The sequence below is a fragment of the Oreochromis aureus genome, linkage group 7 (genome assembly GCF_013358895.1).
Source record: "Oreochromis aureus strain Israel breed Guangdong linkage group 7, ZZ_aureus, whole genome shotgun sequence".
Taxonomy (NCBI): Eukaryota; Metazoa; Chordata; class Actinopteri; order Cichliformes; family Cichlidae; genus Oreochromis; species Oreochromis aureus.
Genome location: NC_052948.1, coordinates 46226137 through 46245165, shown reverse-complemented (window position 1 = coordinate 46245165; position 19029 = coordinate 46226137). Strand labels below are relative to the sequence as shown.

Sequence of the window (19029 nt, the reverse complement as noted above, 5' to 3'; positions counted from 1 at the left end):
TCAGTGTCTCATATCTTCTGCCATGAAAAGGAAGAAATAGTTTATTGAAATGACTTGTGGTTGCCCTAGGCTAAAGTTCATATGCAGAACTATGGCTGTGCCTCTGGTTGTAGAGTAAAACTGCCCAGTGAAACTTGTCAACGCTTCTGTCAACAACAATATCTTTTACTCCATTATACCAGAATATATCTTGCATAAACCAGGAGCAAATGTGTAACTGGCAATAGCGTTATGCCGCTGAAGAGAAGGGGAGAAAATTGGTTGTGAGTGTTACATGTACATTTTATTACAGGCGTCCTGTTAACCTATTTTAATGACGAGATTATTCAAGTAAGATGTTTACAATAGAGCTCAGTAGTTGTTGGGTTGTGAAATAGATTTCATCAAATGTTGGTTTATTATTTACACAATCTTTGTCATCAAACATATGTATATATAGTTAAGTAAAAAAATAGATGTAATTTTTCTGTAACTGAAGAAGATTAACTGAGCAACTAAAGTAACTGAAGACAGCAGCGCCAAACAGCAAATGCAGGTTATGTTTGTGTGTATGTGTGTGTCCTGTGATTCTGTGACTGGGTTATGAAGTCACTTGAAAAGGTTTCCCACACATGTACCACTGGCATAAAATGGGGCTCTCCCTACCATTCCATTACACTTGGCAGTCTCATGTCCTCCACGACCTCTACATTCATATACACACAAGGAAAGTGAAAAAAAAGAAAAAGATATTCAGAAAACATGCTTGTACACATGTACGGAAACACTGATTTGAGATGAAACAGTTTAAAATACCTCTCTGCTGTAAACACATAAACCCTACATGAGCTGATTATTTCTGGCAATGTGCCAGCGAGGTGCCCCGCAATAATCTAACACAATGTATTACTTATAGAAAGGTGCACACAAATGACTTTTTAAAGCCAGAGAGGTAATGATTTTTCCTGGCCAGCTAGCAATAACCACAAAATATTTATGTATAGAAGACCTTTATGCCACACTAAGTTGAAATAGTGATAAAAAATGGCAGATCAAGGGCTTAATGTGGGACTATTATTCTTGTGCAGTGGTGTAAGTCGAGTGTGTGTAAGTAACTTTGCTAACCCCTGAGGGAGAGAGAGCATTGCAGCATCAGAGAATCGGCCCTCGTCCCCTCAGTGTTTGTGCTCTAACCAGGCATGAGACATTGGCCCTGACTGCTACCCACCCCTAGTCACGGTCACCACAAGTTAAATGACCAATTCCAATGCATCACTTGGGGCCAAATAACCATTCACAGCACTGTAAACCTGAACATATGTGACACGCTCTTGAAACAGTTCCAAGCATATGGTTTGCCATTCGAACAGTAATCTTTGAAGGATAGATTGTGTGAGCTTGCAGAAGTGAACTGATATTTGCTTGTTTGCTTTTTATGAATCTGTTTCTCCTTGTGGGAATGAAAGACTGAGAAATATGATGTGTACTGATTGAACAGCTCAGCTCTTTTTAGTGAGTCAACAAACAAGCACAAGACATGCAAACTGAAATGGTTGTCTGGCGCTCTGTAAATATTTAGGCCCTTTGCTGATCTAGACTTTCATATTCTTGACCTTACAGACACTTTCTGCAAGATCAGGTTGAATTCAGTGAGTTGACAGACCTACTTCTCTTTTTCAAGTGTTTTCTGATGTGTGAAGACTGACTTACTTTGTCATCTTTGATAATAAAAGCATTTAAATTATAAAGTATGTAATCAGCATAGTATCAATAATGTGATTTACCTGAACACAGCATTTTTCTAAAAAATATATAACTGGGAGGACTGGGATTTGTGCAGTCTTCTTGAGGTAGCTAAACTGGTTCCACTACTTACTTTTACCCTTTTCGTATTTTTCTTTTAAAATATTTGCATTCTTTAATGCTGATAATCAATTATTTGTGTGTTTGCATCATGCCTATCCTTTTCCCTTTCTGGGTTCTTTTCCAAGAAAAATTCGAATGTGATATATTTACCACAACACCACAGGATGAAATTCCTGTGGTATTGTGGTAAAAATTCTATATCACTACACCTCTTGTGGAAATAATGCCATCCCAATAGGGGTAAATCTAAGGGCATTTTCCGGGGATGGTGCCAGCTGGGGATGAAGCAGCAAATATGTGACTGTTCTGGGAAACCTAAGGCATCTGGTTTCTCAAGCTAAAGCTCCTAGCATTGGTATTCATCTCTGACTTCTCTGTTATATCGAGAGTTCCACCGGCAAGGAAGATAAGACTGAATATGACAACTTTCACATTCAATATATCTGCAGCTCTTGCTATGCTTTTGTAGTAGACTGAATTAAAAAATAATGTCTTCATTGCCTTAAAAAGTCCTTAAAAAACATGCTTATATAATTCCATTTCTTTTTGCCACTTGCAGGGGAGGAGGCACTGACAATGTACCTGGCCAAAAACAAGCTGGACAGAAAGCTTGCCAACGCTACTCAGAATGTGGAAGCCCTTCATCAGTTGGCTTCGTCTTACTTCATTGACCGTGACGGTACAATGAGGAAGCTGCACGAGATCCAGATTTCCACCAATGCCATCAAGGTTAGCGGATTTTAAACATGCACATTCACATACAAATATTTTTGGTTCCTGATTTGTTGTGCATGAATTTATGCTTTTTCATAATACAAGTATAGATGTATTGTGATATTCAGTGCAAAGGCAGTAAATGGCACATGCGCGAAGTTGACAAGTGAATCTCATAGGGAATAAATAACCCGTGTGCTCACTTAGACCGTCAGAGAAACACTTACTTTCTCTTCCTCTAGAGAGACATATGTTGCATAATACAAATAAATTAAAGTGAAAAGACAAAAACACAAACACAGTGCATTTCATGAATATACATTAGCCATTGTAAGGATGGTGGAAATAATCTGAATGTAATACAGGGTGTCTTAATTAGCATATTTCGCCAAAGTATAGAGGAGTAAGCATGATGAAAGATAACCAGTGTTAATGATGGCACCACAGGCTGAAGACTGAAAGTAGCTATACTATACACATACAGTAGTAAACACTTTAATTTACCACCACCACCACCACCAACCCCCCAGTAGGTACAGGAGATTAGATGATAATGAAAGTTAGTGCACAGGAATGATTTTTTTTACTGCTAAAGACAATATATTTGTTTTCATCAGTCTTCAACGAATAACTGAAACAAGAGCAACAAGAGAAAAACAAACACACAACAACTGTATTTGTAGTGTGAGCCTGCTGCATGCAACTGCTTGCTCACTGTTTATTCAGACTGATTCACCCTTTCAGCGAGGAGAGGGGGCTAGGAGCAGCAGTTGTAAAAACATGTAGATGTGCCCTGAAATGACAGCTGTACAAATATGTATGTTTATTTAACAGAAATTGTAGATTGGGAAGGACCATATAAAATCATACCAATCTGAGAAAGAACTGAGGAAAGTTGTGTTTGTTTGGAAGTAGAGTAGGAAGCTAACAAGCCCTGAGGTAAAACTGTGTCTGCTGCAGTCAAATATTAACTACTCTGAGTGAGTTAGCTGGTGTTAATTTCAAGCCCTGCTGATCATAATTATTTAGACTTCTCTAGTTTTCCAGGCATTTGCAATCACACAATTCTTTGTAAAAAAAAAAGCTTGCAGATGTGAAATTAGGCAGCGAATGCTACCTAAACTTGAGTAAAATAGGATGTTGTCTTGTAAATGTCATCAAAGATATAACTATACAAGGTCAGCTCAACAAATTTTTGCATTTTCATTTGTGGAAGCAAAATATGTACCCTAACTATGCTGAGTCACAATGACGTGTACACTCATTGGACACTTTATTAAGTAATATCTAATTAGCCAATCACATGGCAGCAACTCAGTGCATTTAGGCATGTAGACGTGGTCAAAACAAGCCGCCAGTGACTCATTCTGATGATGGACAACCAGCTGACCATCAAAATGGGGAAGAAAGAGGATATAAGTGGCTTAGAACTTTGCATATACATACATACATACATACATATATATATGTATGTGTATGGCGATAGATAGATAGATAGATGGATAGATAGATAGATAGATAGATAGATAGATAGATAGATAGATAGATAGATAGATAGATAGATAGATAGATAGATAGATAGATATTTTTCTTTTTTTTACTTTGACAAATTTCCTGTCTTATTCTGGGTAATGGCTAGAAATAGTGTTGAAATCCCCATAACTCTAAAATTCCCACAGCAGTTGCGATGCACCTGTGCTTGCACACCTGCACTAAAATTTGCAGGATAACTCTCTTATACACCCACCAATGCTCCACCTCCCTATCTTCATTCAAGGAGCAGATCCCGAGCTTTTTGTTGTTGTGAGTGACAAGTGGATTAAGGGGGTTTGGCAGATGAGAGTCCAGGTAGCAGGAAGTCAAGCATGACAAAATTAAGCAGACCTGACAGTGGCTGCTGAGTCAGTTTCTCAGGAAAGGAAGGCAGGGCGTGTGGAGAAGAGAGACCATCTATATAGCACACATACACACAGACACACACACGCGCATGCACAAACACACACAAACACACACATCGAAAGCTGAGAGGGCTACATGTCTTCTGATCCAAACCGATGGACCAATAGCGTATTTCAAGAGGAGAGGGGGTTTTTTTAACTTGGGAAAGGGGTGGGAATGGATTGGTGATGGGTAAGTTAAGGAGCTAATGCCATGCAAGAAGGGTTTCTTGTGCTTATCACGTACTGCATGAGGGTTAGTAATGAGTTGTCTTAGATACAAAATTGATGTCTTTTGCTTTTTAACAGGATAAAATAGCCACCTAATAGGTCTGTTCTATCAAGTGAAACAAACATGGCTGTGCACAGTCAGAATGGCAGTGAACTTGTAGCGTGGGTGGTGTAATCCAGCAGTTACATAAAAGAATGGAACACAAATTCATGCTTTTATTGCTTAAAACGTTCATACCTATTACTATTTTTGAACATACAATGCTTTCTTTGTACTGTTAAATATATTCAACCTTTATCATCAAGTAGAACAACAGCTCAGCTCAGATGTTCGTAAGTTTTGTCAATTTGTGTATAAAACCTAAAAAGAACAAAAAATATGCATAGATTCAATGCAGTCATTCTCAGTTGTCACTTATAACCCAATAGAAATATGTGGCGACTAGATTAGAGTCCTCTGCACATAGTTTCCTATTTTATTATTATATTGATTTATTGGAACATTTTGGGCATCAGCCTTTGTGCAGTGGGTGGTTACACCCAGCAAGTAAGAGCGCTCAGGATGTAAGGGGGAGACTTTTTAAGAATATCAGCTTCTTTCTTTTTTACTCCACTGACTAGGAAGTGGGTATAATTTGTACTTTTGTTTAGGAATATTATAACCGGACAGTGTCAGGATAGCTTGTCTTAATGTTACATGATACTAATGTTACATGAAAGCTGTTTACTATGTTCTATTGTATGCTATTATTTGCTTTTTAATGCACACACATTTGCATATCTTTTAAGAGTAAAGAGGTGCATACTTAATTGTAACATTTTTAGGGAAATCTGTGTTAAAAGCACCTAAAACAGCGGCTGAGCATGTGCTAAATGTTTGGTCAAAATATGAAAAAATGTAAAAATACATTCAGCATTATATTTATTTTTAGTGATACTAATAACATTTGGTAATATATCTTAACCTTGTCTGATATTCAAAATGCAAAACAAATTCAAAACAAAAAGCACTTGGGACGAATCTGTATTTTCCTTTTGCTTGACTATAAATAAAGGCAGCCTAAATTGCAGTTCTCCAGTCACGTCGGCTGCAGACAGACAGTGATCAAAATGTGCAGTGGAAGCAAAGTCCATCAGAAGGCACGGATCTATAAACACAGAGAACAAGGGCTTTGCTCCTCCAATATTGATTTAGTATGGCTGTAAGTCCTGCTTTGGAGTGCAAACTTACAATCAGGATAAAAAACATGCATCAATACAGCAGAAATGTTTTCCACATTTCCCATCTGCAGGTAAGCAGGTTGAAAGTCAGTTCCGTTGAAGTATTTTGTGAAAACTTCAAAATTTGACCTTTGTGGGATTCAGTATTTAAAACATTTATTCACTATTAGTTTATTCAGCATCTGTCTAACACTCTTATTACCCAGAGTATTTATAGTAGCTTGAACACACACAGTCTCATGAAAACGTATTTTTTATTCTTACCTGGGTTATCTTTCTGTACTAGTAGAATTTGTTTGATCACACAAATTCAATCAAATATTAGAATTTGTTTAATGAATATGAAAAATATCTAATCTAAGGACGCAAATATGTTTTCAAAGCACTGTATATACTAAAAACATGTTTAAATGTATCAATTATTTTGAACTATCAATTCATAGATTTAAAATTATACTTAAATTTCTAATGTGAAGGGCAAAATAAAGACGTAGCTTTTTATTGTATTTATATTATGTGACATATTTCCACAGTGTATAAGTTTGGAACGATAGATGGCAAAACAACTGTATCCTTAAGACACAATTGAAAGGATTGTGATAACTATAGACAACTAATGTGTCTCTAATGAAAGAAGTGTCCTCCATATTGGAGAATGAAGAATTTTCTTAAAACGAAAACCATGTTTCTGTCAATTGTCTGCCTAATCGAATAGCCAATTTAGCAAAGAGGATGAGACAGACCCTCAGCCAGCAGTAGAACAGCTCCATCAACAGTGTTTATATGGATATTCGTTGTGACGGGCATTCATGAGAAAGATGCTGGTGCCCTGACTGCCCTGCTCAGAGAATCACCAGAGAAGTGCGACAGCTTCTAAAGTCTTGTATATGTTTCTTACCATGATATATTATTATATGAGTCGAATATAAATTTCCCTATGAGGACAGCAAATGACCTTGAACATGTATCTATTTTGTATATTTTAATTTAGTTTGATCAAGACGATAAATGTAAAAAGTTGTTTTTCTTCTTCCCTACTTTTTTATTGCTGTTGTTTCTTTGTTTTTGTTTCACTCTCACTCACATTGTCTTTGATAGGATTTACAGGAAAGGTAACAAAAGTATTCTAGAAAATGTAATTGCTTGCAAAAATCAGAATTACTACGAGAAATAAGAAGCAAACATTTTTAAAACACCGTACACTTATACACTCTGAATACACTCTGAATACACTCTCTATTAAGTTATACAGGTATATACATTATACAGATATAGAATCCTACCAGATACACTGATTCCATACCTAAATCCTTATATGATTTTAAGTAAGAAAGAAAAAGAAAATCAATGATCTGCAGGACCCCAAATCAGAATTTATGCTGTGTATGACTTTGGCAAGCAATACTTGATTAACTGTGTCATTATCAGACTACTAATGAGGCGGCAGAACAGCACGTGAACATCAGGACAGCCAGCAGGGTATATCACAATCAATCTTTGATGACATCAGACATCTGTGCAGGCACTAATGCAAAGCTTCCTCATTATAAACGTAGTTGCTTTTTTTTCATCAATGAGAAATACAAACAGTTGTTTGATTGTTATTGGACTCCTACAGGTTGCACATGCTGTGCAAGCTACAATGGTTGGAATACTAAAAACACATAGAACACTATTAATCCTGAATAAGAAATTTTCCCTAGGACCACTGATTGTATTGCTAAGTAAAATTTAGTAATCAAAATCAGTGATGGAAAAATGGTTAAATTTGTCTAAATTAGACATGGTCCAATGGTGAAATTTATCATAGAAAAAAAACAACAACAACAGCATGGCACTGATTCTATATGTCTCTAAAACTCTACTGAATGGACTGAGCATGTTTCCATGAAGTATTTACTCATTTGGTCTTTTGGCTGGGTTTGGCTGAGGTCACCGCTGTTACATACATGTCAGCTCAAAATCTGTTCAATTAATTTGAGATCTAGTGACTGCAAATGTTTAGAAGATATAGTAGGACAACTTGTTTGCCAGCCTAGCTGTAAAGGGGGATGGTTGGCGGCTTAGCTAAGTGCTGTCTTGCCAATTTATTTTGGCAGTTAGCCTGTTACTTGTGTCAGTTGTGTCAGAGTTTTTTGTATACATCCAGTCTTAGAGGAACATAGGCACTGAATTCTTACAGATGCCCTCTCCACAACTGTGACATAGTGCAGTAGGTATGACATTTTAGAGCCTCTGCCACAAACCGGTCCTTTGAGTCCAATGCAGCTATTATGAGTTGGAGATGGATTATACTCCCTGAAGTGAAGATGTAGGAAAATATGTTGACTTGGATAGATGATTAAAGGGGACAAACCCTACCACAGACCACAAGCTATAACATAGATAGCAAAGTGGCAACGAAACTTGTGAATGAAATGGTTATCGTGAGGGTGGGGAAATGCTCAACAAGATCAATTATTTTGTGTAAATACAGAGAAACACGCTCAAGAAGCAATGGAAATGGTATAAGATTGCTACTAAAAAGGCTGCAGGGTGGTAGACATGATTGACCCCCCACCCCCACCCCTTCAGTGTGTACCCTAACGATTCGTCAGATTTTTTTCGTCAAAACTTTCTGGATCATTGCATGAACTTAAGGCACCTCGCAAGACAGCAGAAGACTACATAGGTAAAGGCGAACAACTGCTCCTGGCACTGTGGTTAGCACCACCAGACCACACACTACTGGTTGAGTGTTCACTGTAATACATGCATGGGAAACCCCTTTGAGGTGCTCCACAATGTAAATCTCTTTACTGCCAAGACACTGAAAGGACTGCAAGGCACATGCAAAAACTGAGTTGTGTTTTAGTGTTCCTTCACCTATAACCACCAAATCCCAAATGAGCTGCTATTGCCAGGCCCATCCCTCTCCTGGGGATGTATCAAAGAAGTATTTCATCAGGTGAGATTGCTGCCTGAAGATCGGCCTATATAGGGATTTCTTGGGTGTGAGAGACTCTCCTACCTAGAGTGTATGAGTTGATCCTACTGTTTGGGAATATGTGTTCACCAGGTGGTGCCCTATATATACTCCATAGCTAATGGCCATGCATTATCACAACCATCAGGGAAATGATGACTGTTCTATCAAGCACTTCAAAGTAAACAACTAGCTTCTGTTTGCCAGAAAGGCCAAAGATGTCATCAACAAACCGAGGGGCTTATTAATGACTTGTTAGCTTTGACAGTGGACAAACTGTTAGCTATGTCATTAGCCGTTTACCCAAGAAGATCATCAGCTAAACATACAGACATGTACCCCATACACCTGCCCTGGGACTGTGCTGGTCATCCCACATCCCACAGATACGCTGTGCTATAAACTAAATTGCTTTCCTCCCTTTGCCCCTGTTTCTCACAGGATTTACTATGAGGGTCAAAGTTCTTTTTCACCAAATCTTGGACAAAAAGCAGTAGTGGGATGACCTGTTAGACAGTGACATGCTTACAGCAATGGAAACTTGCTAAGATGACCCGCAACACTTGGATGACAAAAGACTGTCTTGCTGCTATGTGAGTGCAGCTCTTGACCGTGCAGCCAGTAAGTGGGAGATTTACATCTCCTGAAATGTATCCTGGCATACAAGCGGTTGCATGGGATACCTGCACACAGACAGGAAATAGGATACAGGTGATACCACAGAAAAACTTCCTATTAATTTGTAATAACCATTTCCTCTAAAGGGATAGCGAATCCAATTCATGCCAGCAAAACCCCCAATGCATAAGTTGTGCACTACTAACATTTCCCTCTATGTAAGTGTCGACTCTGTTCTTCCTGGCAGTCATCTGATCATGTCCTGCACAGAGTCCATTCAGTTGTTCTTTTTCACACAAGCATCATCTCCAACATCCAGCCCTTGAAGCAATTCCCATAGATCTATTTGCAGATTTAATTTAGCCGCTTTTCAAGTTGAAACTCTAGCCAGTCCAGCTGTGTTTGTGATTGAAACTCATGCCATCTGTGCCCCAACAATAAACCCTCTTTCAAAGTCTTTCGCTCTTTGCATCTTGAGACAAGATCAGAATCCCTTTGGGCAGCTAAGCATTTCATCCATGACACAGAGTTTATCCAAATGTTAACTGTTTAACTGTATCATACATTGAGCATGTATGGTTATTTAGGTTTATCGTTTAGTTTGTGATCCACTGGGATGTTTCAGTGCAAAGAGCTGTCTTTATCAAAAAATGTCATGGCTATACTGAACATTTAAGCTCATTCTTTAGATATTATATGGCATCTAAAATACTATATAAAGTTCTGTAATTGTTATAATTGTAATTACAGTTTGTAATTGTACAATTTGTACAATTGTAATGTTCTGTGATCATTAATGAGACTCTATGATGAATGTAAGTTGGCAACATAGTTTGAAAGAAAAGTCTGAGTCTAATGAATTACTCGAGAAATGCTATTATATAAACATTTGTAGGCACTATGTAAGGGTTATTAGCAATTCTATGATAAATATAATTGCTACGAATAATGCTACCTAAAAGCAGTGCAATGCTAAACTTATACATGTGTTATTTCAACCAGTTACACTACTAAAACTTTGCTAAAAGCTGCCGTTAATGGATATAAACATTTTTAATCATATATTAATGCGTTATTATCATTATTTTTAAGGTACTTATATATATTTATATGACCTTCATACAAACCGTTAGTGAGGTTTTATCCCACTGTGCATAAAATCATACCTTGCTGATAGAAAAAAGATGACATATGGTTGTTTGTCTTTGTGTGGCTGAACTTCATTGCTGCAAGCTAGGACTCCAGTGGGGAGGGAGGGTCATTTAGGAATGAAAATAAGATACCCAATGGAGTGTTTTAATAGAAAGAAAATGTCAATTTTACGAGTGAGTGTGTTCCAGTGGAAATGTGTGATTATGCAGCAAGAAGTATGATGAGGAATTGGCTGTGTGAATGTGTGCTTGCATGCTATCTTGACTGTATGTGAGTCTGCATGTGACTGAGCGGCTGACTGTGTCGCGTACTCTATAGTCATTCATGCATGAAGTGTGCAAGTGTGCATTCCTACAGGGTGTGCTTACTGCATCCCTCACAAGGTCACCTATCCATACAGTTACTCTGGGCAGATTTACACCAGCAATCAATATGCATATTTCCTGATGATGCTGCAGTGCTGTGGGTGGTGGTAGTGTACCAGCAAGAGTCATACGATCCTTTTTCTCATCTCTCAGTCTAGTCTTGTGAGCCTTGTGTAAGGTAAGAGAAATTTAACATGTATACAATATGACCCAGATTTCTGTTGTCTGCAGAAGCCAAGTTCGGAGCAGTTTACATCTAATTTGCATTTGCCACAAGCAAGCATGACAGATTTTATATTCAGTGTTGCTTGAGTTACAACACTCGAGGGTGCCAAGTTTATAATTAGAAATGCCCTAAAGTTGATCTTTTTTTTCAGTATCACTTAAAACTAAAGAGTTACATTAACAATGTCTTTTACACTTGACACATTTAGATATTTAAATATTCATACAGAGAATGTTATAAATGTTCAAGGGAAATGTGCTACTACAGAAAAAAAAAAATGTGGTTGCTCCGTGCCTCCAGTGTGACTTAGAGGAACACTCAGCCACACGAAAAATGATATGAAGAAGGCAGAAAAGTGTCCTGAGAGAGTTTTCACTACCAGGGTGAAGAATTACAGAGGAGCACGTCTCTTCTTTTCTATGTAGCCATAAATAGCAAGTCATTAAGAAAATGGCATGTGATGGGCAGATTAGGATGGTGCAGCAGAAGAGACGTGTAATGAAGACAGTTGAACCTTACAGTAATCTTCCCTGTCCCACTCACCCATCTTATTGCCTCATACATTGTTTTCCTTATCTCACATAGCTTCAAACCACCTTTTATTTCTCCTTGTTCTTTCTTGCAACAGAGACTAGAATAATGTGTGGTTTGGTTTCAGAGAAACATCCTTTTCAGTATAGCAGTAGAAGTAAGATCATACTACTCCCATGACAACTTCAAGGAATTGTAGAAATAACGAGAGCTTCATATGCTGTGTGATTTTAATGAACCTGACAAAAAGTGGTTTTATTGCACGCTGAAGCAGTCGATACACACTGAATCATATGTAGAGATAGGGAGATGTTTTAGGTGACAAATGACAAAGTTATCTAATACAAGGCATAAGGGGACTGTATTATGATACATCTGGAGAGATGTATTAATAAAAAGATAGGTATACACTGGCCTAAACTCATGGATGCATTTACCTTTTGATACATGTGTGCACAAACTATGAGCAAAGCTCACATAATAGATAGCAGTTTTACAGCTAACTTTTCCGAGTTTTATCCCTAATAATTCACAGTGCTTTAGAGTCTATTTTGTATAATTATTTTATATGAGATTCTTTTTTTCCATTGCACAGTTTTCACAAAATGACCTTTACCTATGATGTTAACTGTCAAATGTTCCTCTTTGTATTAAAGAAATTCCAATTGGCGCTTAATGAAAGGCAGGTGCATTAGAAAGGTCAGCTATAGATGTGAAGTGAATGGGCCTGTGTGCTGGAAAGGCAGATACCCAATTAAAGCAAGTTAACTAGGCCAATTCAAATCAAATAAAGTGAGAAAGATGATGGACTATAAATACATAGCTTGAGATGTAAACATGTAAATCAAAATTTGCAGATTTGCTTGAGGTCAAAATGTTTCATGGAGTAGCTACTTAGCCACTGATCATTATATATGCAACTGGTTCCCAAGAAACAAGCAACATGATTGAGTCTGAATGCACAGACACTGTATGCAAACGTTACCCACAAGTACCCACACATACTCCTACATGCACCTGATGTACTGCAGCTGCCTGGTATGTATGTCATGAAGCTATATTTTGCATTTTGAAAAACAGAGAACTTTGCACAGGAAAAACTTATATATGTTAATATATGTGCATTTAGTCACCAACAGAACCTGCAACTTTAGATCTCCTGTGCATCATCTCTTATTTACTTGGTTAGATGATTTTCGTGGTGACAGATGACAATTAGATGGTTGTTCCAGAACCATGGTTTCTGTCTGTGGACTGTTATACAGTCTGGGCCCAGTGGGATTCCACTGTTGTGTTCTGCTTAATAATCCAAATCCTCTAAGTCCCCCTTGGCCCACTTCAGTCCTTTGATTGCTCCTTGTATTTTTATTACGTTACACTCCATTTTCATAATCTGGTGCATAGCATTCTTATGGTGTGTGGTGGAGAAAATGAAAAGACAGAGCCTAACAAGTAATGCACTACGCTCTCCTAAGGTCATCCAGATTACAAGGGTCAGTCTCTAATCCTTAAAGCCGGGTGTGCTCTTAATTTGGAACCATAATTCTTGGAGCAAATAACTCCATAGAAAACTGGCTGTGAAGAAAAATGGCAAGAAGCAAGTGTTCATATATATGCACATAATTTGTGTGAAAGTACAGATCTAAATATCCCTTAGCTTGCCCATGAAATCACCTATTTTGTCACATGGGAGATGTCCCGAAGCGACAGATATCCACCTTTGTTCAGTCACCCTGGGTCATGCAATACAACCTTTTGAAGGAGGTCTTTCATTTCACAATAAGAACAACAAAAAAGGGAGGAAAAGAGCTGGGTCAGCAAAAATGTGAATGGCAAAGTGTGACTGCGTCGTTCTGTTATCGGTGCAGATGCACACATTAGTCAAGTGCACCTCAGCACCTCAAAACCTCAAAACCTTTGCCATTCAGTTCTTTATTTCTTTTAACCAAACTAATGAATTGTGGCTAAGAACTGCAAGGAGGTGATCATTATTACCTCATTAATAGTTTTTAAAAGTCATGCATGCTAGCCTTTGTTGAAAGGAAATTTCTTTGAATGTGATTAAAATTAAACTGGTATAAGCCCTTATATTATGAAGGCAGTAAAATGTGAATTTCTAAGCTGCAAATCAGGAGTTCAGTTACTTACAGTGCTGTAAACAACAGGTACTGTATGAGTTTTAATTTAAAATAGTAATGCTTCAGTGGATCAGCCACTTTTTCCCATTTGTATCTTAAAGGAAAAGACCAGTAAAACATTTGTTTGGTGGAAAATACCACAATGCTAGCGTGACATTTTTAAATAGTATTTCCAATCTTTGTATGTTTCTTTCACAGTCCATTCATTTAATTTCAGTCATTAAAATTTTGTGTATTTTTAACAAATAATATGCAACAGTGGCATACCGTAATCTACAGATACCGAATGTCAGTGTTATCGTCAAATATGAAGAACAAACAAAACAAAAACAAAAAGCTATTGCATCTCTAGCGTGTGCCCTAATATAGCAAGATTTATTCAAGAGCATATTGATTGAATATGAAGATTATATAGTTCTCCTCCAGTCTGTCCCTGTCTGTCTTCTGATTTTGCCGCCTGATGCCAGGGGTAGATTTACATCTGTCTAATTTCGTGCTTGTCAGCCCACCATCTGGTATAGTATCAAAATTAAAGACAGGAAAAGATGATATCACACTGTCAATCATACACACACACACAAATGTGGAATATAAGTTACTGAAGCTGTCTGTGGTGAAAATCCATCTCACAACAGATATGAATGTCACGGTTCTGGGTCTTGACCCAGTGTTTTGAATCTTGTTTAATCATTATTGTGTGAGTGTCTTATGTTTCCTCGTTTAGTTTTCATGCGCTAATGAGTTTTCTGATTATTGTGTTTATCTCTCTGGTTTTGGTTTAGTTCCCTTTAGTGTTTCCCTTTCCCTGTGTTTTGTCCTCAGTGTCTCCTGTGGATGTCAGTCTGGTTGTCATGTCCCATCAATCGCAGCCTTTGTCTCTGTGTTCTGTCTTTAACGTTCCCTCAGTCTCCCCAGCCCTTCTAAAGCCCTCTGTGGATACAAAAGCTCACCTTGTTTTTCATACATTTTAATGAGTTCAATTTTAAATCATTTTTGTTTGCAATATATAATCTTGTAAGGGCACAAAACTATAATTACCAATCCTATGTGTTTTAAATTGGTATAATCTCAAACCAAATTTAAAAATTAAGCATTGATACAATATGTAAAATATTCTAAAAGTTGTATTTCAATCCAAACTGTGATATATTCTCAATCCAAATATTTTTCACTGTTCAAAGGCAGGTTAGTCTGCGCCTCCTCTACCCCACATACCTCCTAACAAATATCATTGCACTATTTAAAACTGAAAACAGTCTTTTATGTCAGGAATTTCAGGGATCTTTTTGCTTAAATGGGTAGTTTCAGAAGCCCTTCAATCATTTCAGATGTTGGAATGTAGAAAAATGACTAATTTGAGGACTTGTGCAGCAGACAGATTCAATTGAATCTGGTGAACAAACATGTGGATCATTGTTTGCAAATTTTGTTGTTTTGTTTTAATTTCTTTATATGTATTGATTTATTTGTTATGCCTCTGAGATAAAAAGATTCTTTCAAAATCCTTGACACAGGTTTGACTACAACAAATAACTGAGCCTGGACAGATTTCTGATTTCAATACTTTCTGTTATGCTCACATTGTTTTATTTTTGTTGCATTTTCTTTTTTGTTGTCATAGATAAAGATTTTTATTGTTTTATAGTTTGGAACAGAACAATCCCATAGTTCAAAAATGTTCCTCCTGCAAAACAGCTTGAAAAAATCCCCCAAAATAATTCACATTCTTCTGGCAAGATGAACATCAGCTTTGTGGAAAATAACTGAGTCAGTTAGTTCTCAATACATTATTTGCCTGGTGGTGTAATAACAATAGTGTGAATGCTGTACAGTCTGTACATATGAGACTCTAAGTAGCTCAAACAGGGAAAGTGTCTAATACACTTAAACATTGTTAAAGGGTGGTTTGTTGTGTGATGGCTGCTTTTAAATGAGAAATACTACATCGAGCAGACTACAGAGGAAGCCCAATAGATGAAACACAGATATGTAGTCGTGAAATAGTGTAGTAATACTTGAACACACCGGGCACGCAGACGTTTGCATGCCCGCATGCACACAAGTACACAAAGTGAATCTGAAATGTGGCTTTCATTTGAGTCCTAATTCTCTTGCAGGTGACAGAGACACGGACGGGCCCGCTGGGATGCAGTAGCTATGACAATCTGGACTCGGTTAGCTCAATCCTTCTGCAGAGCCCTGAGAGCAAGCTTCATCTACAAGGTAAACACTGCCCACATTCATCCCCAGAATGCTGGCTGTCACAAAGAAGGAGGGTCAAACTTTCGCTTGACCTCTAAAATGAAATGACATCTATACACTTAGATGAAATAGTCTGAGGTGGACTAAAGAAATGGCTTGTGGTTTCTGAAGAATTGAAAGTCAATGCATTTTTTAATTGGCACTGGGATGGGGATAGAATTGCTCCCCATTCCCATCTGGGGATTTCAGCACAGTGTTCTGGTTATAGACGTGCGCTTGTGTTCTAATGTGATTGTGTCTTAAGTCTTTCTAAGCTTTGATCAAAGACAGGTCTCCAAAACAGTTGTTTGAACAGTGCAAACTAATCAGTCGTGAGAGTACAAAGTAGCACTTTCTGTGTAGCTGCAATGTGTAATAAGACAAATGAAACAAGGTGTTTAGACAGTGTTTTTTTGACAGTGCTGGAGCCATATTATGGTTTATAGGAACAAGCTCACTATTTATACAGGAGTTTCTTTCATTAGGAATTATCAGTATTCGAAAATGAATCTACTTTGCTCATGGATCATACCTTGGTCAGTGCACATAGCAAATGTACCCATGAATGGTGATGTTCTTTTAAATTAAAATAGGTCTGTCTTTCTAACAGAGCTAACAATTAGCTTAAGAGAGGAATTACATGCAGTGTCAGTCACCCTGGGGAAAACGAATGATGAAAGACTCTGTAACTGTGGTCAAGTGTTTGAGAAGTGTGATTGCTTCTTTGATTTATTTCAGTTTATGCAGGTTATTAGAACTAGTTTGAAAATCACATAGGCCTATTTTTAATCCACACATCTCCATCTCCCTCTCAGAAGGGATCATTATTCCTTCTCCAAAGTCAGAAAACTAAGTGGTTTGTCAAAGAAACACTTTTAAGTCCTTGGCTGCCACTTACTCAAAGCACTCTATAGGTTTTGGGAAAAGCTTTATTGTCATGCACCAAATGTATTAGCCTTGTGCTTTGAAGAGTGCTTTGTCACAGAATTGATAGATGACAGGCCCGGAAAAGATTCTTTCTTTTGGTTTGATAATAACTCCACTAGAAAGCGAATGCTTTTATGATTGGTTACAGGCTTAGCAATTTTTATTAAACCAAATTATATTGGTGTGTGTGTGTGTGTATACTGTGTATGCTTATGTGTACCAGAGAGCGGTGGTGGTGGCGGGGGTGTTAAGAGTTTGTCTGAAAATGTGTTCTTTGGAGAGCAATCATTGTTTCTGCTTTTAATTAGAGGACAGCTGATGGTGTAACTTCTTCAATAACTGTGGTGCTCTTCAAAGTGATGGCACTTCACTCAGCCCATGAAGAGGGATGTAGTCAGTAGAGAGCTTTTAAGGTCTATGCTGATCAAATATGTTAATAATGAGACCCAACCATTTAATACAACTTATAGTTGTCAAGAAAATGGTTCAGTTTAGATGAGTTTATTTTTTCAGTTTAGTTGTAGTTTTTTTTTTTTTTTTTATCTCCTATTAAACAATATACTTTTCTCAGATCAGAGTAACCATCTGTTTTTGTAAAGAACATTTGTTTGCAGTTTAAAAGTCGTTATAGCTTTACTTTACATGCCGTTTTACCTCAGTTACAACATAAACACAAACATCTAGGTAGTCTTTACCTTGATCTGTGAGGCACTGCTGCAAAAAAGTTGAACTCTTTGCCATCCCAATTCAGAAAAAGTTTGGACTTGGAGGAAAATACAAATAAAAACAGAATGCAATGATCTGCATTTAAAAATTGTGGAACAATTTCAGAATAATGTTCCTCGGTGTAAAATTGCAAAGACTTTCATCATCTATAGTCCATAATATAAAAAGATACTGAGAATATGTAGAAATGTCTGCCTTTCTGAGAGATGAAGTGGAAAATTAGTGTTGGGTGCCTGTGGTCTTCAGGCTCTCAGGCGGCATGGCATTTAAAACATGTATGATTCTGTCATGGAAATCACTGCATGGGCTCAGAAAACACTATCAGGAATCACTCTCTGTGAGCAGAGTTCGCTGTGCCATCCATAAATACAGGTTAAAGCTCTATCATGCAAAGAAGATGCCGTATGTAAAGATGATCCAGTAACACCATTGTCTTCTACCATACATGTTAAATGTAAAAGTCTTTTTGGAAAACATGGATGCCTTGTCCTCCAGATTATCAGCACTCACTTCATAAGCCTGCATCTCTGATGGTACGGAGGTGTGTGAGTGCTTATGGTACTGTTGCGTTGTACATCTGGAAAGGCAACATCAATGCTTAAAAGGCGTATGCAGGTTTTAAAGTAGCACGTCCTTCCATCCAGACAATGTCTTATAGAGGGAAGGTCTTGCATAGTTCAGCAAGACAATGCTAAATGCATGGTGCAGCTGTTACACCACTGTGGCTTTGTCCAGGTGCTGAACTGGTCTGCCCACAGTCCAGAACTTTTATCAACTCAAAACATTCAATGCATCATAACATAAATAAAAAAAATATGACAAAGAAGACTCGGGACTATAGCGCCTCTAGAATTATTAAACATAAATGGGACGGCATTCCTCTTCAAAAAGTCCAGCAAATAGACTTCTTATGTCATTGTACAGTGGCCATTGCTTGATGTATCCACAGTGACTGTATGTTTAACTTGTTGTACAATCCTTAGGGATAGCACAGTTATAGTGGGCACAATTATGGATTTATAAAGTAATTTTACAGTGGAAATAAAGTGTAGGGATTAAAACAATCAATCCATAATATGGATTGTAATACAATTAATGTATGAAATAAAAATAATATTATTTTTTTCAATTATAAAAGAAGTCAATAAGCAAAAACTGTATAGCTAGAAACAGACAATACCAGGAGTGTTGC

General features: G+C 37.5%; 1 protein-coding gene across 1 annotated transcript in view; it reads left to right on the top strand.

Annotated features, from left to right (window-relative positions):
* The window catches only part of brinp1 (bone morphogenetic protein/retinoic acid inducible neural-specific 1), a 106598-nt gene that overhangs the window by 60848 nt on the left and 26721 nt on the right, over window positions 1–19029 (top strand). Inside the window, exons 4-5 of the mRNA XM_031754632.2 lie at window positions 2405–2574; window positions 16061–16166. Coding sequence (XP_031610492.1) covers window positions 2405–2574; window positions 16061–16166 — 276 coding nt within the window. The remainder of the gene's footprint in view (window positions 1–2404; window positions 2575–16060; window positions 16167–19029) is intronic.